Source organism: Chaetodon trifascialis, chromosome 7, assembly GCF_039877785.1.
Source record: "Chaetodon trifascialis isolate fChaTrf1 chromosome 7, fChaTrf1.hap1, whole genome shotgun sequence".
Lineage (NCBI taxonomy): Eukaryota > Metazoa > Chordata > Actinopteri > Chaetodontiformes > Chaetodontidae > Chaetodon > Chaetodon trifascialis.
This window is the reverse complement of record NC_092062.1, coordinates 24,848,486-24,870,520: the sequence shown is the minus strand read 5'-3', so window position 1 is coordinate 24,870,520 and position 22,035 is coordinate 24,848,486. Positions and strand designations below refer to the sequence as shown.

Sequence of the window (22,035 nt, the reverse complement as noted above, 5' to 3'; positions counted from 1 at the left end):
AGCCTCCATTTACCAAGTGGAATACAGACTGAGCAGCGTGACAGGTCCTCTGAAACGTTATGTTTTATAAAGGGACGGATGTCTTCAATGGTTAAATCACCAACATTATGTGGGCTTGTTGAAAAAGTGAATTAAAGAGATCAGTCTGTGGAGGCTAAACAGTCAGTAGCGCACCATGAAAGTTAACAGCGTGTCTCAAAACTGGCGTGACATATGATTTACAGCCAAATAAATATATATATAAAAATTGAACACTGGATCACCCACCATCTATCTCTGAGAGACTGAGGCTGCACACTCTGCATGAAAAGAAGAAATGCCAGGGAGCTGGGCTTAACAAAGAAATGCATCCCACTTGGATGGAAGACCAGCAGTGCATCTTGAAGCTAAGCTTTTGGAAGCAGCCGCCCAGAAGTGGCGCCTGAAGCTAGAATTATACGGCTCCACTCTGACAGTCAATCTTAACTGTGTTGAAATGGGCACTTGGCTTCCTTAAGCAGACTCTGCATCCGACACCTGCTGCAGTCTTGGGTTACAGGTGCATGTTGTCCCTTCAGGGTATTATTTAGCAGCTCAGACCATCTTCCAGGAGCAAGGGCCTGGGAGAGACAGGCATGAAGCAAATGGATGTCAGGAGTTATCAGATGGACTGTAGGCAGCGGAGGACACGGTACATGTCATTTGATATGCAGTACGGTTCTTGGGAGCTAATAATTAGATATTTCAAAAAACATTTTTCAATAACTCAACAGTGCTGCCACTCTTATTTTAATGATGAGCAATTCACTTCAGTGCATCCTGAAAGTGTATATAAGCATTTCAGCATTGAGATTTTTGTCACAATGCAATCAGCATAGCACTCTGATGAACTCAATACCTTCAAAAGAACACGTCTAACTGCAGAACCTTCAGCAAAATTCTTTCAAGGCAGCTTTTTCATTGCCTGCCATCACTTTGAGGAGCTTTTCACAGCAAGCGTTAAGTGCTTGGGACTGAACATGAGGGCCATCATTCACTGACGCCCTCTGCCAGAGCCACTTTTCACCGTACTCTTTAGGGTACCGTGTCAAATTCTAAGCAGTGTTTTTAGAGTGTCAAGGCCCTGCGTCGCGTTGCTTCAAAGACAAAGGCCCAGAGAAGTCCTGGAGAAGTCAGATTCTCCGCTATTATTCAGTCACTCAGAAGACAGTGCTGCGAAGCGTTTCTGCTGTGGCAGGAGTTTTCTGAAAGCACCAGGGGGGGAAAAAGAGGACACAGAACAAGATCAGTGAGCAGCCTCTACTTTCCCGGGGAGGAGTTTTCCAAAGGTCACAGTGCCCATTCACACACCAATTTACATTGATCAGCACTCTCCACACTTGTTTATGCACCAGGAGTTTTGCCCAGAAACTCCGCCATAAATCAACCACGGACTGAGTCCAACATCAAGAAAAATCTAAAAGCCCTTTTTCATATGAACGCAGCGCCAACAATAGCTGCGGCAGAAGCTTTTTCCTGACCTATCTCTTTGTGCTGTTTGGTTTTCCCTCCCCAAGTTTAGTTTGCATTTGATGTAGATCAAAGCGCAGCACATTTCACAAAGAATCAGGCTGTGAATCCCAGCGGTCACTTGAAAGCACTGACAAAATAAATAAATAAATAAAGAGGGAAGATAAATTCTACTTGACATGTATTCAGTCAGTCTGTTTCAATGTTGCGGAGCTATTTGTCTAATTAATATATCAATGTTCGCCAGTTTAGTTGGGGTAAAGTGAATAATTACTGTAATGACTCAATCAAGTTTCACCCTCTGTTCTGCTTGGGGAGGCACCTCTGTGTCTTTTTTTTTTTTTCTTTTCAACCTCTGCATACCCTCACTAGTTTTCTCCGGATGATGGATATTAGACTTTCATGTGTACCACAGTCAGCTGAATACATACATAGCACACAAGCCCATGAATATGGAAATTGTGCAAAGCAGGTGGTGAATGACAACAACAAAGTTAGACTTTTCCTGCTATATGTAGCAAAAAAACCGCAGGGAACTTAATGCCAGATACTATATTAAAAAACAGGCCTGACTATATTTTCTTATTGTCAGCACACCAATAAGCCACACTGTTGCACTGGGTGATGTGTTCATTACCACAGTAATTGCTGCTGCTGCTGCTGCTGCTGCTGCTCTAAACACGACTGAACTGAACATGTATTGTAGGTGAAGATAGTCCCCAACAGATGCACTTGTTTCAATGAGGTAACGTCTTCTAACAAGTATCTGCAGCCATGCTACACACTGTAATTAGTCACAATGGTGTTTGAGCTAAGTGCTATTATCAACATGCTAACATGCTCACAGTGACAATGTTAATTAACGCCGATGCTTAGCAGATATAATCCACCATCTTAGTTCAGCATTTGCTAATTAGCAGTGAACACAAAGTACAGCACAGACTGATGGGAATGTCTTTCATTTTTCAGGTATTTGGTCATAAACACATAGAAAAATCTTGACCTAATTATGCTGCTGGATGAAAAGTCAGTGTTTCACCACATTTATTAAATTCATTTTGTAGGAAAATGAATGGCTGTACTCGATTTCATGGCAATTAAATGACACTTGACTCCAAACCACATCATGGGGACATCAGAAGAAGCGAACCATCCATTCGTCATTCGTTTTTTTTTTAATTAAACTATATATTTGAGACCAATTTTTAGAGATTTACACATTCGTTAAAAATGAATGGGCTTTGGGCTGAGTGACACAGACAGGATAGGGAAGTTGGACCTTCATGAGATTTGTTGGCAATAAGAAAAATCTAATGATAACACCACCATAATCCTTTTTTTTCTTCTTTTTTTCAAAGATTTCATCACGAAAAACATTGTTTACAGAGAAGGTGGCCTTTTTCTCTGAACAGGCGGCACACTGCCGTGATCCTGATACCAAAAAGGATTATTCTTAAAGGTGATGCGAGATTGCAAATGCCTGATTCACACCAAGTTTCAAACCAGTTTGCCTCAAAAATGTCATTGAACTACGTTATAACAGCTGCCGTCAGAACTCAACATGAGGACGCATCCAGTCTCAGCATCCATATTTGCTCCAAACTGTGCCGCATCATTTGAGTAATGAGTCCACAACTTAAAAAGGACAATCTAAAACTTAGAAATCTGATTAAATATGATCAATGTGTATCGAGCAGAGAGATACCGAGGGAGGTCAAAACAGATGGAAGAAAAAGGCTGGAGGGACTGAGAGAAAGATGATATCAGCTGTGTGATTGAGATGCAGAGCAACAGGGACAGACAAGTTGAGAAGCTGGGTGATGTGTCATTGATTGGCACGCTGATAGAGCCAGGACAGATTCCACATCAGCACTGAGGACTTCGATTCAAAGCGTATTGACAAATGTTCCCTCGTGCTTGAGAAGGGGAGGATGTGTTTAATTAATGAGCAAAACAAGGGGTGTATGTTAAGAGGATTAAGCAGGGGCAGGGCAGAGGCGATGGGCAAAAATGTGACTCTTTTACACAAACTGTGGAGGAGCTTGGTGGTGTCTACAATCAATACATTAATTACGGAAGTGTGTGATTATCACACAGAGATGTTGATGACAGTCCAACATTGATTAATGATTTTACCGGGAATCAGTCCAAGCGTCAAGCAAATGCGCCAGAGCCGTGACGTTAACAGCGTAGCGTATCCGGTGTACGGCTCTTTAAACGTGTACTGATGGGCCATGTTAAACGGGTTGAGAGACAGCCAGCGCTGTGAATGGCAGCTCCATAAACAATCAGACATTTAATTGTACATTCCATTCCACTTAGCAACCCGGTTGTCTGAAAATAATCAATTATTAAAGACGGCGCGTCACGTCTCCGGAGTGCAGAATCTGTTTTTGGATAAATTTAATGCGCTGTAGACTTATCGCCATCATGTTGAACCCCTTAATACTTCAAGTGTGCACGAAAATGATTGCATTTCTGAAGCTCCCTCTCTGTATCTCACTTCGCCTCTCAATTCCATCTTTTATTTTCCCCTCTTCCTTTCTCTCCAGGCTTTACAAACACAGCAGAAACCTGAGAAAATACAACATGGCACAGATTGATTATAGGTCTCTGCTAATACATCGAAGAGCGCCGCAATGTAAGGATGTTGCTGAGCGTTGAGGGGAAATGGGTAAATCTGGCAGTATATGCTTGGCTGATTGCACTGCACAAACAGCTGACTGTAGCTTTTGTGAAAATCTGAATTAAATAATGAAACATTTTTTGAATTTACAAACTGATGGGAAGTTTATATGTGGCGATGTGTGGATGTGCTTTTCTGCATATGTCTGGCTGTCAGTCCAAATGGTGCTTATCAAGTCTCTTTCATTTTTCCATCAATCAGGCATCCAACGCTGCAGTGCTTCTTCAGGGGGGAAATGTTTCCAAGCAACCGCTGCAACAGCTTACTGGGAGACAACTATCAAAGAGACAGAATGAAATCACAACTCATTCATGTGCGGGGCCATTTAGTTGCTTCTAACAGAGTTTGAGGGTTAACTTGAAGGCATCGATAGCTGCCCTCCCTCGTGCTTGTATGGTTGTTTGTTATACAGTGAAGCAACACTGAATTTAACGGCACAAAACAAGTGAGTGCATGTTTAGTGTGCCTTTGTAGTGCTACAAGCCTGATTCATCATTCAGTGGAAGTTTTCAGATTGGAGCGTGCTCCAGTGGCAGAAACCACCTCTTTGGTTGGATTAAACCGAGCCAGGAGACATTTTGTTTAAATTTACTACTTTAATACTTCAGACAAGTATTTGCGGTCCGAAAGACGGAGATTTTCGGTAAGCCATGAACAGAAGTCAAAATGGTACTTGAGCAACTTGTCCTTCTCCTTTGAAACTGGCTGCATGTGCTGCTAAGAACTTGGCAGGGCGATAGATTCATCCTTTCTCTTCGCTCATGCATCTTTTATTCTGACATTCAAGGATTTTTTTTCCAATATTTTTGCAGCCCTGTTTACTGCATTTCATCTAAAACATTCGCTGCAACACATGTAGGGGCTCAGTCTCCTGATAGTCAGTCTAATCTGTACTTACACTTAAGATGTCCAGCTAACTTTCCATTATAGATAGCAATTAGATTAAGCTTTACTCCATTAGCTGAGTTAAATCTTTCATTTGGAGATAGCAATTCTAAAGTTTCTATTTTCGTTTTTACTCAGGCTGTTGATAGAGTTGATATTTCCTCTTACATATTCTGAGATTTGGCTGGATTGGTTCTGTAGTTCCAACCCTTTGACCAGACAAAGAACAAAGAAAGAAACACCAGATTACACCAGATCCAGTAATTGTTTTGTTTTTTTTCATCTCCAACGCCAACGTTGCCTTCTACAATACCTGCACGTGGCTATGATTAAGGTCAGAGAAAGATGGCACTCATGATAAATAAAATATGGTACAAGTTAGCAACTGAAATGTTTGGTTAAGGTTAAGGAAGAATCATGATTACGATTGATAAAAAGGTTACTTGCAGCTCTGTATTGCGACGCAAGCTCTTGTCTCCTGCATAGACAGCCGTGCACCACGTCAGTACACCACACCAACCTCCACACTTTTACTTTCCGCCTTGCTACATCACAGGATGTTAACTGTGAGATGTGTAATCACACAACATGGATGTAAGCACGAGGGACTCTGGGCTGGTTGAATGGTTTTAGAACCCAATATTAATTACTTTTCAGTCTCAATGGCCAAAATATATCTTGTCCTATATATCCATGAAAGATCGCAGCAGGAACAGGTGCAGGGACACACTCACACAAACACCCAGCTACATGCAACACAGGGGCAAACTGGACGCTGGTTAGAAATACGCATACAGGTTGCAGGTTGTGTTGTTTCAGCCACTATTTCACTCTAGCTGTAGAAAATTGAATGTGAAAGATTTGCTGGCTCTGTGATGTTCTGCTGTTATTGCTGCAAATGCGAGCTCAATTATATCCAGAATGATTCATTTCCAGCGTGGAAGTTATACGGAGGAAGCCAGTGTCACCAAATAATCAATTATACGACATGTCATGTTCTTTAATAAAAGTCAGGCTATTTGGATGTTTCTCAAAAAGAAAACAAAAAAACATGTTGCTCTAGGTGGCTTCTAAAAAGGTTGTTTTGGAACAAGTGGTCGAGGATATAGTCATCGTAGCTTCACAGCTGTTTCTTTTGTTTGTAACCGTTTTATGGGATGAAATGTCTTTGGGCCTCAGAGCATCACATGACTTGCGTGTGCACCTTGCGAATTCGCCCACTCTGCTGAAATGACCACAGTTCAGCTCTGCCCCCGGGGCTACACTTCTTTGGCTCTGCCCCCTCGACGAATGGGAATATTCTGCTGCCAGAGCAGCTCTGTCTCTGTTTGTATAGCTGAAATTACAATCTGCAGTATATGAGGGCCTTCTGTACACATGTTCATGAAGCGGTGAGAGCTAATAAACATTGCTGCTACCTTCTACAAACACATGTGGTTTAGAGATGTAATTACAGCACTGCGGGCGATAAAGTGCAGAGTATTCAAATATTTACCTTTATGATCGATGTGATTTCTGAACAATCTGTAGGTAAGAAATTGAAATGCTGGAGTGTATCAGCATATCTTGACACAACCATTCTGATTGATTGGTAATCTGCACAGTACTGTACATCGGCGCTGTGGTGATAATACGCTGCTTGCTGCCAACATAATATCTTATGCATGGCACCGATTCTGCAGCACAGAATGCTTAGCAATGCCAGCCACATCCAATCAAGACATTGTTCCACACCTCTGCGGAGGTTACCGAGTGAGAGGACAGAGCAAAGGAGGCCCATTTGTAATGAGTCACAGTGGGATGCAGAGCGGGATAGATAGAGACGGAGATAGAGGAGAAAAAGAGCAAGATAGGACTGGATGAGGTGGCGAGAGAGGATTTCAGGATTGTGTCAACGATAAGAGATGGCGAAATCAATCCGGGACGAAATGAGAAAGATTGATTTGGGAGTGAAACAAATAAAATTGTGACAAGGGCAGGTATAGGAGGAAGGAGGGAACGGGAAGGAGGGAAAAATGGAAAGATGACAGAGATATCACTTATAGGTGACTGGAAGTGACAGACTGTCAGATTTGTAAGAGAGCACTAAAGCTGCGCTGTATGTGCAGTCATTTAATGTGTCGGTCGGGGATATCACACTAAAGCTTTATCCAAAGTTTATTTTTCCTTCCTCTTATGATTTTTTCCCATTTAAGTTTAGCTGAAGTTGATTTTATCTGCTTTAGTCGAGCTCATATTTTGAAATCAGAAGCACTGCCATCACTTATTAAATCATTGTTTAATTATTTAGAAGTGTTTTATAAGTGTTTTTTCACTCATCTGTCTGTTTCCTTTCTTACTTACCAACTCATAGTAAGATTATCTGTCCCCAGTGGTCGTTCGGATGAATGAGAAAGTCCACAGAAGAAGCAGCCGCAGCATCCACTCGCCTCCTCTTGGCACAGCTGCTGGACTGTGTGGGCTGCTTCATTTTTGTATTCTTTGACATGGTGGGTCCTTGTTTGATTTTTAATTTCCCCAACTGTAGGAACCTTGGCTAGGCAATTAATAGAATCACTCAGAAGATCCCAGATGGCTAAGCAGTTTATATTTAGTAGTTAATATTGTATTATAATTGAATATATCTGGTGACTTATTAAATATTCTGAATATTAAAAAGGTATGCACATATATTTCTGTAAAACAAGTCCTGATTTATATTTAAGGTCCCACCACCACCACACTTTCTGATCTCAGTTGATCGTCGCACTCTCAGACATGAGTGCATTTGTGCATCAGCTAATTTCATTATTGCAAACGCTGGTACTGAGTGTCAGTGTGTCCGTCTGCCTCCCTGGCCCTTGCTCTCTCTCTCCTTCACTCATCTATTTGCTCTCTTTTTACACCTCAGGCAAAAAGCGAGGTTGCTATCCTCATTAACCTCCCTGCCTCTCCGCAGCTCACCTCAGGCCAGCCCCACCTTAAGCTGCACTCATTACTGCTGAATCAAGCTGGGGAGACGGAAATTGAAGCCGGGAAGCAGAGAGAGTAAGATGGGGATAGAGGAGCGGGCGGCTGTGGAGGGAAGACCGTCGTAATGGGTGACAGAGAGGGAAATAAAAAGAGGAGGGAGGCAGCAAATGGAAACAAAAAAAAAAAAAAATCAAAGGAAGGCAGAGAAAAGGAGTGGTTCACTTTAGTGTGGTTAAATGAAAAAAGGACAAAAGAGACAGACGACATGGGCAGAGAATCCATTAGGGAACATCGGGAGTGGCTAAGATGATGTGTGAGCCAGTCATAAGCAGACACGCTCAGAGCTTCAAACTATGGCACTTGGCATGGTTATCCGTGATAGATATCTACCTTCAGATACCAGTTATTCATCAATGCCACATTTCTGTTGGCTGTGAGACTACCAATTCAGGCTGCGTTTCACGGCCTCTCCCATCTTTTCTAAGGATTCTGACTGGACTGATCCCAATGAAACTGCTTTTGTGGACCCTTCTGCTGGTGCTGCCTCGTGGCTGAGTTCAATAATCCTTACAAATGTATCACTGATTAATGAGTTGCTGCTTAAAGTGCAACAGTTATGGATACAAATGGATGCAAAACTACTCTTGATGATAATGAAGCACACCATTTTTTTCTTTCTACCACTGAAAAGTTTTTTTTGCTGCCCATTTGTTGCAAGATCTGTGGGATATGTGGATGATTAATGGCATAAGGAATGCTCTTGAAGTACTATCATTAAGAATTTTTTAATTAGTAGGGGATGGTTTGCGGAGTGAGACGCAGCACTTATTCCCGGACTGAGGGAAAATGCCAGAGCTCAGCAGCAAAGGCCTCCTCACGGCCAGAAGGCAACCAGCGGACGCTAACTAAGGCACTGATGTGACATGAAACAAGGCCGACCGATCCGACATCGGTCTGCGCTAATAAAATAATTATACTGATGTTTTTTCCTGCGTGCGTCATTGTACTTTACCCGCCCATGTCAGCGACTTGCATCCAGAGAGCCAGAGTGCTGCAGTGAGGGAAACATTTGACGGAGTGGCGAATTAAAATGAACGGAAAATGGTCGTTGCATGCATTTTGAAAGCCATAAAACAGAGAGAGATGGGGAGAGGGAGAGTTAGGCAGCAGACATGATTAAATTCCATCATCTTTTACAGCTCGGCTCGTGGCTTTGATCTGGCTTCAAGGCCGCACTCTCTGACGCGCTCAGGCTCCATTCGCTTCTTAAAAGGTGACTCTCTCTGTGCTGTGTTTCATCATTCATTTACGATCCATCATTCTGCACCTATGGGGAAACACATCCTTGCGTGTATGCCCGCGTACTCCCACCTGCACTTACCCACGCACTCATCCTTTGGTTAAAGCAATTAGCAGCCTTGACCAAGATGGAGTACAGCGTCTACATTTTGACCCTCAAAGGGAAAGACCTTCAGCTTTGTTTTTATATTTTCACTTTTTCTTCTCTTCTCTTTTTTCCCTTTTCTTCCACTTCTCTTCATTTCTCCCATCTCTTGGCAGGCTCTCTTTGTCATCTCCTCTTCAGATTCAGATGCAGTTCTTCAATTTCAAGGTACTTTACAAGCGTGGCGTGTTGCAGCAGCAGCAATCAGCGGTGAAAACAATTGTGTGCTTAAAGTGGATGTAACAACATCAACTTGTGAGGCGATAACAGCAAGAGCGGTATCAGCGGTGGAAATGAGCCAAATTAATAGGTTATGGTTAATAAATCAATTTTCCTGAATTAGAAATGTGAGGCCTGTTCCTTTCCGACTTTCATTCTCTCAGTTTGGAAAGTTTACCGAGGATGAAAACCAATTAAATTACAACAAGTGGAGCTTTAATGTCAATTGGCCCCTTTCGTTTTCTTCTGACCTACCACTCCTTTCTTTTTCCTTCTCATCTTCTTCATGTCAATCAAACATCATAACCCCCATCCCCCTACCCCTTTTTCCCACTGATCCAACTCTCAATCTCCATCCATAATCCCCCTACATAAATCTCCCATCCAATTCTCCTCTCCTCCCATCTGTAGCTCCATTTCTCTGGGAGCAGGGGAGCTCATGTCACAGTTTCCTCTCCAGCTTCTCCTTTTATTTCTCTCCTTGTTCCATCTCTTCCTCTCTTGTGTATCCTTGCTTTTCTGCTTCCTTGTACCTCTTGGCGTACCGTAACTCAGAGGACTTTGCCTTCGAGACCAAAGGCTCCCGCCGTCCCTCTCCCCTTCAATCCTTCTCTGTGGGGTTCTCCGAGGGACAGTGATTACAACTGAGCGACTGCCGCCTCTGCCATGCCAATTAATGTGGGGGGCTTAAAAACAGAGCAAGGGGAAAGAGGGAAAAAGTGCTCGTGCCCGCATCTCCATACATTACCATACTAAACAGGCTGGTGGGGTGTCTCAGTCCAACTGGTAGCTTTACAGCAGACACTTCAGGGACAGGTTCCCCCAGCCAGACGCACTCCAAGTCAGACATGTTTGCATAAACGGCCCCGCTCTTCAAACAAGCTCGGCGAGGTGTCCTTCTATGTTTGTCCTTACAGTCAAGGTACCAGCATCTGACAGTATAGTACTAGTGTGCTTTATACTCTATTAATTGGGTGTGAAATTACTGTCATTTCAGCACAGGCACTCAAGGTGTCTCTGACTGCAGGTGATAAGTACATAGGCTCAGGCCCCCCGCTGCACATTAAGCATAAGCCTACACAGACGAACGTACGCTACAATGCATCTGGAGTTTTAAATAACTTGCTGTAAAGTATGGTTAATGTACAGTCCATCACACTAACCTCTCTGATGAGTGATGATGCACTCTGTGGCGCTGCGGTCAGTCAATCACACTCTAGCCTGCATCACGACCCCATCATACATCAGACAACCCTGATTTCACCTCAGGGAAGCCAAAGGGATTAAATAATCATTCTGTTTTGCTATAACTTCACCATGACAGCGTCGTAAAGGCCTGTTAGCTCAGTACGAGAAGGGCTGCGAGACAATGGTCACTCACTTCGCGAAGTCATGAATAAGACAGATAATGAGAGTTTAACATTTTCGTAGAAATTGTTGAATTGTAAGCCAAACGTTCCAATAACTGGTTGCTGCATCGGTAAGAAGGGAGGAAATTAAAGACTGAAGGGTAAAAACTGAAAATCTACAAAAGGTCAGAGCTCTGAGATGACTACTCTAATTAGTGTTGCCTCCGAAGAAGATGAGGTCCTTCCTCTTCACAAAAAAAGGCTCCTGCTCTTCTGTGAGTATAGGGCCTGGGAGAAGCTGTGAAAAAGCTCTGAGCTGAGTTTTCTCTGGCTCATCATGCAATATATTATTGTACTATTTTCTTTAAAGAGACTTAAAAAGCTGTCCTGTCCGTTGCATAACATCCTCTTTCAACATTTCCCCCTGCACAAAGCCACGCTGGCATTACTTTGCCTTCAGCTAACATTTGAAATTACTGAACAAGCATACACACACTAATTTCTAACCTTAAACGTGTTTCCTGTGGATTCACCTTTACTTCCTATCTTTGCCTTTTTTCCTTCTTTTTAAGTGCTTTTTCCTCTCTTTCTCTGTTTGCCCATTCCACTCTTCCTCCTGCCTGAAATGAGGGTCCACTATCAGTCTCCGTAAGTCGTCTTTTAGAGAGTCTCTGCGGGCCGTCCAACGCTCCGGGAGCTCTCAAGTCCAGCTCATCGCTCATATTAATGCTGCACATTGATGCAGGACTAATATGATCATTCATGTTCTTGGCAGCACTGCCCTCAGGGACGAAATCAGACACTGAGACAATAATGCTTTTAGATTAAAAAAAATAATAAAAATGTAATTAATACATGAAATCGATGAAAATTTGAAAACATTGCACCGGACCTAACAGCCAAGATGACTCTACGCTGAGCTGTCAGACGATATGAAGAGATAATAACTGGCTCTAGTCCATGCCTGCTTATTTGGCTTCACTTTGACATATGAGAAAGTGGTGACCTGTTATCTTCATAAACCTTGCTTTTGCTATCCACCCATCAGCACGGTTTAAGCACAGAAATGAAAGTGTTTTCAGCAGACGCTCAGAGTAACTAGAAGAGTGCATTCAGTTGAGTGCAGATCTCCGCCAGATGTGTGGTGATACGTGGGTGAAGCAGCTGCTGATCACTTATGACCACTGATGGCCGGTTAAGAGTTGCGAGGGGTCAGCAGTCAATGGCAGAATAAAACAGAGCAGTCAATAAAATATAAAATCAGAAACGTTCGTCCGGCAGTGTGTGAGATTAGCTGTAGACAGATACACACACACATACAGGGACACACACATAACCAAATGCATGATCCCCTCCAGGTTTACGCCTGGTGGAGAGAGCAGTGTGTGCGTACACGTGAGCATATCTACAGTTAAAACTGTCTAAATGAGTTTTTTGCCTTCGATCACAGTGCGAAACGCAGCGGTATCTCCTTTCGCTGATGCATGCCAGTCTTTTTCCAAAATGAAGAATGATTCAAGAAGAATTTATGTCACCATTTTGGCAGGTGTTTCTACTTACATTGAATAACTTGGAACAAGAGAGAACAAGCAAAGTGCAACTTGTGACAGGTCTATAAATAATATCTATGTGTGCGCAGAAATCCAGCTGAATGACTGATTGCAATCATGAAAACATTAATGAAGCTGCATATACAGTATGCCTTGTTTGGATCAGAGTTTTTAGTGTCACGCAGAGGAAATGTTTCTATGCTAATGCCGAGGCTGTACAATAACAATCCTGCAGCATTTCAGTGCAACTACTGTATGTCCAAACGAAGAGGAGGAGGAGGAGGACATGCTGATTAGAGGAACAGCGTACCATACTGTGCAAGGCTTAATTGTTTTGTACAAACAACAGCATATATTTAAGGGTGTATAAGCCATGTTGAATTGGGATTTCCCTCAGGCCAAAGACTTGAGCTATATTCAATTAATTGTACATTGTCGTTCTCGCTGTTTGTGCAGGCAACTTGGCTGATCTATCTATCTCTGTCACATCATCTGCAGTATCCATAAATCATAAATCATTAATTTTGCATCAGTTAGCTAAAAATCAGAAAGTAGCATTCACAAATAACGGCCTAATGAGCCTGTGGTTAACATTATAAACAAGACTGGCTCCTGATTCATTCCACTGTGTCAAATTTAATTAATGGTGAATAATAAGTATTTACAAACAAATCACACACTGTAAGTAACTAATGCTGGGCTTTGATTAGCTGACTCATAAATCAGTTCTGGGTTTTCTTAGTGCTTGCCCATTCATCTTTCTCCATCTTTCATCTGAGACAGACATGCAGTCAGTTAATCCCCAACTGTACTTATTGTAATTCAGTCCGAAAACCATAAATCAGCATGCAGCACTTTGTTACTTATGCACTCAGCAGTAATAAAGCATTAATTGGTTATTCAGGGAATAAAGAAACGAGAGTATCAGTCAAAAATGGAACAATACGTCAGCTAATATGGAAATAATAATCTCCGGCCTACAGTAAACAGTGTGAAAAATAAACAAATAAATAAAATACACAGTCAATGGGCACTGCGTGAGCTGTATGTTGTTTCTGACCAAGGAGGTCCGCTGATATGATGCAATATGAGTGTAATGAACTGTCAAATGTTCAGGAAGCATGCATCAAGTTTGGTTTTCGGGGAGTTTCACAGCTTCCTGTCTTGTAGCCGGCGTCTCAGACACTTAGCTCTCATGCAAGATGATTAGCTCACCGTGTGAATGGCCTTTTAAAGAAGATGAGATCTTCACTAAAGGCAACTTCCTCTCGCACTTTTAGCACCAGGCTCTGCACAGAGACTAACGTGTTTATAAATGGCTCATTAGTACTTGTGCATAAATATAAAATGTCTTATGTCGCCTGCCAACATGTCAGCAGCGTGAGTCAGATGGCGTTCTTCCTGCAGTGCTGTTACAATCTGCACCCAGTCCACCCAGACCACCCTCAGCCAACTTATATGCATGTATGCATGCATGCTTCTCCTCATCTGGCCTGACAATACGCGTTTTCAGCAATTGAGTAACATCTGCTCATCAGCAACACAATGTTCTCTTTACTCCAAAAACCCCGCGCGCCGGAGTCCATATGGCTCCACCTGCCCGTCACTCGCCCCCTCCCACCTCTGTCCCTGTAGTTATCATGCCTGCCTGTCCCCCTGTGGACTGTTTTCTCTGAGTACTGCAGCAACACCGTCCTGGCTATAAATCACATTGCATTATCGCCGCGCCGCGCTTCGCCTAGCGCTCTGCCCGCCCAGTGCGCGCCTGCGATTGGCCGGTGAGGCTCCTTGGCCGGCCTCTCCGAGCGGGACATCGGTGCAATCGTAAATCCCGCCTCCTTCCTTGGGGCCGGTGATTGGGAAAGGGGCTCTCCTTGAACTGTCAATCATGCTCTTTCTTGTGCGCCTCGCATTCAGTGCTGCTCCCTGCGACGCGCTGAGTGCGGAGCGAAGAGACGCGCTGCATACCAACAGAGGCATACGGGACCAGGCTAATTAAGGCTCAAGTGGCGACTTGCAACTGGTCAGGACGCACAGACTCCATCCTGTTCTCTGGCAGAAAAACATTTATGTCAAGTCATTGGACAGTTTGAATTTTACCTTTTCTTCCCATGCATTTCCTAAAACATCTTCTCTTTCCTTGAAGGCATTGAGAGCCAAACTAAGTGTCTGGGATATTTGTTTTTTTTTTTTTGTTTTTTTTTCCTCTGCTCTGATATTTTTCGGGTTGATTCTTTTACACGGGAGAAGACAAACAGCCCTCTCCGTCTCTCTCTACGACATCAAAAGGAAAAGTCAAGTGGACAAGACTGATGTTTTCGTCCAGTCACATGTAGAAGCGTCGGACTATTTCTGCTGATATTCATCTCTGGGCCGTTTTTTACACACACAGGTTCCCCGCAACGGTACCTTACTGGAGGAATACGGAGGCATTTTGGCTACAAAAACAAGCAGAAATCAATCAGAACTCCATCATGGGCTGCCCCCTCTTGTGGAACGCGTTCGCTGGGTTGATCCTGGTTCTGCTGTCGAAAGGTAAGTTCTTACGAGCTACTTTGGCGGTGTGCTGACGGTTCCGTGCTGCTGCGCCTCTACGTTTCTTCGCCTTTCATTTTCTGAAAACGGCTGTGGAGGTGAATACTAATGACGGGGGGGTGGGGGTGGTGGTGGTGGTGGTGGGGGGTGTACCTGCCTGCGAATCACGCGTGTCTGCCGTGCCACTGCGCTCCGGCTCTTCCATTTGCTCACGCAGAGATGTATTTAAATGTAGAGAGAGACATGCTGTGTGTGTGTGTGTGTGTGTGTGTGTGCGTGCGCGTCGACGTGCGTGGGCGCGTGCGTGTGAGCGCAGCGCCAGGTTCATCTCCAAGCCAACCTCGTGGTTCAGTGTAAGCAACGAGTGGTGCATGTTAAGATGCTTACTATGAAAAAAGCAAACACCCATCCCAGTTTTCTGTGAACATTCCTTTACGTGACATGAATGGCCTGGTATCCCACGCACATGACGCACCACCAGTGCGGGGGGAGGGGGTGGCTGTGCTGGTGGTGGTGGTGGTGGTGGTGGTGGTGGGGGGGGGTGTAACATAAGTGGTAAAGCAATGCAGAGAGACTCCGGAGAGAAAGACAGTGTTTTGTTCTCTGTCTTCAAACCCAAGGTCGAGAGAGACAAAGAGAAATAAATGGTGAAGGATGGACAATCGGGGCAGCTGAGGGGGTCAAACGTGCAGTGGGTAGTCGAGCATATATTTCTTCTTTTATCACAGGCTTGAAACATCTTCTCCATGGCTCAACAGACCAGCACACTTCATTCATCTGCTCTGCACATCCTGCAGTTAAAATCTTTCACAGGGCTTAGATAACTCGCGCTACCAGAGGATTCAGGTGCCACATTACCCTGCTTCATTATGAATAACACAAACAGTGCTGTTATGTTGTTGCTGTCCGCGGGGAACGCTAACCAGGGGATACTTAAAATCCTCTTTCATTTTTCAACATCCGTTAATATTCTCCCCATGCTATGGGATGTCCCATCATATATTAGTTGTGCAAGGCATTCTCACCATGTACTCTAATCTCCCCCTGCCCGTCGAACATGAACACACACACACACAAATACACACACCTGGCTCAATTAGTCCTGCCTTCATCCTGTGGGAAATCAGTATATAAATAAATTACTCCGGCCCTTAATAACAATAATTGATGTGTCAGTGCAATAAGATGTGAGGTTAACAACCTGCAGATGCAGACGGGCTATAGCCTCCTGCTCCTGAGCTCCTTGTGGGCAGGAGAGCCCAGCTGGTCATGGTTGGCTTGCCACAGCAAGCCCCTTCTCCACACCAGGCAGAGAGCAGACGGACAGCCCTGCAGGACGCACACAGCACACAAACACAACGGGCTCAGCACCACACAAACCAACCCTACAGCCACACTGAGTCTCATCTCACCTTTCAGCCCTGTGAATTTGTGACCTGTGGGGTTTTTGGGGATGTGAAGGTGTGGCCAATCATGTCAGAGGAATGATTGGATATTGATGTGAGCTGTGCACATTGCAGCACATGTGAAGCAGACTCATCTCGGAGAGGGATCCCGCCTGCTGCTCTGAGTTGCTGTAGGTCCACAACACGTCCGTCTTTTAGGGTAGAAAGCATGCATTATAAAGGAAGAACATGACTGTTAAAGAGGCACTGTCCGCTGCGTGATAAATCATGCAGCAGTGGAATAATCCTTTTTATCTGTGCCCCTTAGAGTCGGGCCAGTGTGGATGCTTAAATGCTTCACCACCACTGTAAAGCAGATTGTGTGTGAGTTATTATTGCTAGGTTAATGATGTATAAGACAAATTCCTGAATGACTGTTCATAATTTTATTCATCTGAAGATATTTCTTGCTCCTGACAGAAATTATCACTCATTTAGCCAGCTCACATTATGCACGACAAATATTTATTAGGAGAGAGTGCTATTTTATCTTTCCTACCCTCAGAAACAGATAGTAAAATGTGTTTCAGACCTGTACAATGGCCTGCCAACCAGGTTGAAAAGGGCCTTTTTCTATGCTGCAAAACACAATTAGGCGATTCAAAGCTTTCCTACTGGCTTGGCATGTGAATGCACAAGCCACTCCATGGGTGTGATGGCCAGCTCCTGGCATGCCATCATGCTGTTCCTTACCTCAGTTATTCTCCCTTTTCTTCACTTAAAATGTCTGAGAACCATAACTCTAGAAAGGTGGATGGCCAAGCGCCCACTCATACATACAGTAAAATATCAGCATATTTCTGGCACACAAGCAGTCTGCAATTAATCAAAACCTGTTTCATCTATGAGACCAGACACTGTGAGGCTTTGCTGATTTCCCGATGATGAAACATTAAGCCTGCGAATGTATCCACACACACACACACACACACACGCACACGCGCACACCTCCACACGAAATTAAACAATTTACCCTCCGCTCAAAGGATTTCTGTTATGACAGAAACCTGCAAGATCTGATAATGAGAATAATGCCGTCATTGATTCAGTGAAAAGCGAAGATGACAAGAGAAATTGCCTCTGCTTACGGTGGTACATTAGGTCACAGCAGAGGACGTTAAGGTTATATATCAAAGGATATTATTTTAATTTTATATTCAGATGTTTAAGAAACAGATCTCAGCCTCGCTGGTATTCATTAATGCAATTATTGCAGGAAATCTCACTTTCACAGGGTGCACTCTGTACTGTATGCCTTACATATATGTCAGCAGTGCTCAAAGAGCCAAACAGATGGGTCTTCCCTCCAATGTGCACTGCTGTGATGGAGGTTCTGGTAAGAGGAAGTGCACAGGGCAGAAACACAGGTGAAAACAGGCAGGGTTGCTTTGTAGTCCACCCTCCTTCTTGTCTCAGCAACATATGGGGGCCAAGTGGGGTCAATGCACATTGCACATGTTAGCACGTAGCCACCCTTCATCCCTGCCCCCTCACACACACACACACACACACACACACACACACACACACACACACACACACACACACACACACACACACACACACACATGCACGCACACGCACACGCTTGACTGGATCGCCAGTCTTGGCTTGGACATGAAGAGAAGGGAGATGCCAGCATCAACAGATGCCTTGCGCTCCTATTCTGGAGGGGCCTCTGCTTTTTCTCCCTCCCTTTGAAATCCATGGTGTCTGTGTGCTGTTGTTCTCCATGTTTGGCTTAGAAATGCTCTGCCATTTTGGCAGGTTTTATTTATCTGCAAGTGTTGGAGTGAGAGGTCCTGGATTTGGTCTCAAGAGCCTCAGGGACATGGGTTGGAGGTTTAACCAGCCTGGAGTGGGTCTGAGGTCTGAATGTTTCCCCCTTAGGTTTCGCTTCGCTATCTCTCTCACTGCTCTGTGGTGGCCTGTGATGCTGTGAATCCAGCATCTTCCGCTGAATCTATTCCTCACACCTAGTGCAGTCAAGAAAGTGCTTTAAGAACCATCTTGTCTCCAGCTGTGTTTTGACCTAGGACTGGCAGTGACAGGCACTGTGATGGAAAACACATAGGTGAGTTTGATGTTGTATAGAAACTTGATTCATCTTAATGGTTAAGAGTTGATATTCAAGTCTGATAAAGCCAGAACGTTTGGAGAATAAAGTACGGTGGACTGGAGAATGTTTGTGAGATGTGTTTTATTCAGGGTTCAAGTCCAGGAGGTGCACAACCCTTCTGTGTTTTTGCTGGTTGATTCTACTACTACTACTAATACTAATACAAATAATAATAATAATAATAATAATAATATTTTCCACAGCGGTTCAAATTGCTGTGAGCTGGAAAGACCCAGAAACACGAAATTAAAAAAATAAATGGAAATGATGTCCAAGTTCCTCCAAAGATGAGCCCAATCAGCCAGATGGTGGCGCAGTAATTAAGGCCCAAAAATTCACTTTTGGAAAGGCCACTCCCCTCAACCCACCTCACAAATTCAGCTCAATGTGCTCCACAAAAAACCTCTAGGACCATAAATGTCCACCATGTTGAATTTTTTTAAAGTCACTGATATGAGTAGAACTTGTTGGCTTTTTGCTGTATCAACATTAAATTGTGTATACAGCATCAGGGGGTCGAGATAGGCATTTCTACTATAAATGAGGAAGATCGGTTGAACGGCATCAAACAAAAAAGTTTGCGAGGAGCGGCGCTTATCAGGAAAATGAACCCAGTCATCGTAAATATTGGTACGTATCTTCAGGCTGAGATTGGAAATGGGCCTACTGAAGCATTTAGAGCCCGACCCATAGGGGGCGCCACACAAAACAAAAGTGCGTGCCTCAAAACCCAGGGGACAGAATTTCACCAATGTAATTGGACATGCTCTCGGGTCAGTGTTAGTCAAAATCTGAAGTCACATTGATGACTGTAACTAGGCGCGGACTATCCAAATTTGCTCTCAACTCAAGGTGCCTTTAAGCAATCCTGATTACACTCACCGGAGATGTCGCACGCTAGCTCCCGAACATGCCCACTGAGTTTCATTCAAATCCAATGAAGGGGGGGGGGGCAAATCTGAGTGTGCACTTATTGAAACGCTGCAGGCTTTGTGGCGATGAAACAAGTGTGTTATGTTGGTCCCGCTCCGCGATTAAACAAAATGAAACTAGCCGACGTGACGTTGCTCGTCTTTGTGAGCCTGAAAGCCGCTCGTCGCTCGCAGCTGTAATTTTGGCCCAGTGAACTGTTTCCTGCTGTTGAGCGTCAAAGGGCCTGAACTCAGAATTGACGCTTGCGGCCATATTTCTAATTGATTTTGATATATTCCACTGTTGATGTGCGTTAGGAAGTGCTGTTACGGTAAAGGCATCAGAAAGTGAGAATCATCATTTTTAATCTTAAAGCAGCAGAAGCAATATTGAAAAAAGTCAAATACCTCCCACTGATGATTTAGGATAATAACTTTTGTAATGAAACAGCTTTTGTACCAAGACTTTATCCCTCTGAATACACTGCAAAGAATCATGTCTTACCCAGCAACCACTGACAGCATTTTTATTGGATTTCAAGGTGTTAAGGATCCACATCAAGGACTGTAAAATACATCCGGTTCAGTCCAGTTTTATTGTCTCACATGGGAAATTTGGCTTTGCAGAATGGCAAAAGCACACACACCAAAGCAGACTCATTCATCAGCATAATATGATTTTTAAGGATGAACACATAATACCCATAAAAACTGTCAGAAAACAGTCAGTCAAAATAAAATTGTAAACATAAATGAGAACAAGCAAGAGCAGAAGAAATTAAAAAAAAAAAAGGAAAACAAGAAGACAGGAGGACAATAAAACAGCGACTCTCTTTGGCAGCTGCAATGCTTGTGAATTAAGCGATCTTATTGCACACACTAAAATGAAATGTTCGAATCTATAGCACATGGCTCTGGGGAGTCCTTACCTCCGCCCTGAAGAAGGCAACTCAAATGCTGTATTTAAGGGGTGGCAGGTATCAGTGACCAGAACAGAACAGAGAGGAATGTTGAGTCGTAGTCATTATCAGGTTTTGCAGCATTTCCAATTACAGGCCAGACAGAGATGAATAACCCCTGAGCTGGTGACCCCGCGACCTGCCAGGCTGAAGCTGAACTCTGCATCTCGTAGTGTTGGCTGCAATCTGGCCAGAGCGCTGACTGAGAGGTCACTGGTTCAATCCCAGTGAGGATGGTTAGTCACAGTGTTGCTGTGGACGATCGGCAGATACAGCACCACCTCGCTGCCCTTGAGATTTTTCCTGTCGGTTTTGATAAACACTTCATTGGGCCTCACATATTGGTTCGGGGGGTTGGCAATTACACATAGTGTCAGTGTCATAAATAATGATTACAGCGAGGCTTGTTTGCAATTATAATTACAGTTATAATATATGGAGTTCAGTGTAATGGAAAGGAACCAGGACCGCTCTCAGCTCGGGACAGGTAGTTATACAGTGTTTAATTACTGTAGTAATTCGCTTCGTTACAACCTCCCCTCGTCCTCCCCGTGTCCCAGTCCCAGCTTAAAGACCTGCGTCGGTCCGGGTGTGAATATGAATATTAGCTGTGGGTTCTCACTGTAACAAATGAAAGAGGGCTATGTTTTATTTAGTGCAGTGGAAGGATCATTCAAGAGGGAGCAGAGTGGCTGTAGAAGCAGGAATAAGTGGTGGCTCGTGTATGCACATCAACCACTGCCCACGCACGCACACACACACACACACTCTCACAGAGAAATAAACGTATGCATGCATACACTGTGGAATAGCTCCTTTGCTTGGGCCACTGGGAAGATGAATTTCAACAATTCCCCCGCTAAAGGTGTGAACGGTAAATCAATAGAAAGCCAATGGAGCCCAGCCCATTAGGGAGACCAGGGCAGGGGACATCTTATATTTTGTATATATGTATGTGTGTGTGTGTGTGTGTGTGTGTGTGTGTGTGTGTGTGTGTGTGTGTGTGTGTGTGTGTGTGTGTGTGGTCATGTATTACTCATGTTGTGGGGACATAAATCTCCTCTTGTGGAGACAAACCACAAGTTCCCGTGATGTAAATCATTACATTACATAGACTGGGGTTAAGGTTAGGGTAAGGCAAGTAGTGCTTGTGGTTATGGTCTCCAAGAAATGAGTCTAGGTCTAAGTCTATGCAATGTCTCCACATCTCCGTGATGAAATACTAACATGCGCGCGTGTGCGTGTAGATATAGATACATGCATATACATCAGCGTGGGTATTAATAACTCTCATTGATCTCTGTTCAGTAGCGTTCATATGGAGAAAATCGAATAAGTCTCAGCGCAGTGCACATTTCTTCTCTTTGGTTTTCAAGGCTTCAGTCCACGCTGCAGATTGAGCTGTCTGCAGGGAGAAAGAGGGAGCGAGAAAAAGAGATGTTTTCTTGTTTGGTGATGTGCAGATGTTACACATTTAAGAGGAATGAATACTG

The 22,035-nt window shown here is 43.8% G+C and overlaps 1 protein-coding gene across 1 annotated transcript in view; it reads left to right on the top strand.

The window, feature by feature from the left end:
* Positions 1-14,461: 14,461 nt before the first annotated feature.
* Positions 14,462-22,035, top strand: part of iglon5 (IgLON family member 5) — a 97,688-nt gene continuing 90,114 nt past the window's right edge. The window contains exon 1 of the mRNA XM_070965757.1: positions 14,462-15,108. Coding sequence (XP_070821858.1) covers positions 15,048-15,108 — 61 coding nt within the window. The 5' untranslated portion in view covers positions 14,462-15,047. The remainder of the gene's footprint in view (positions 15,109-22,035) is intronic.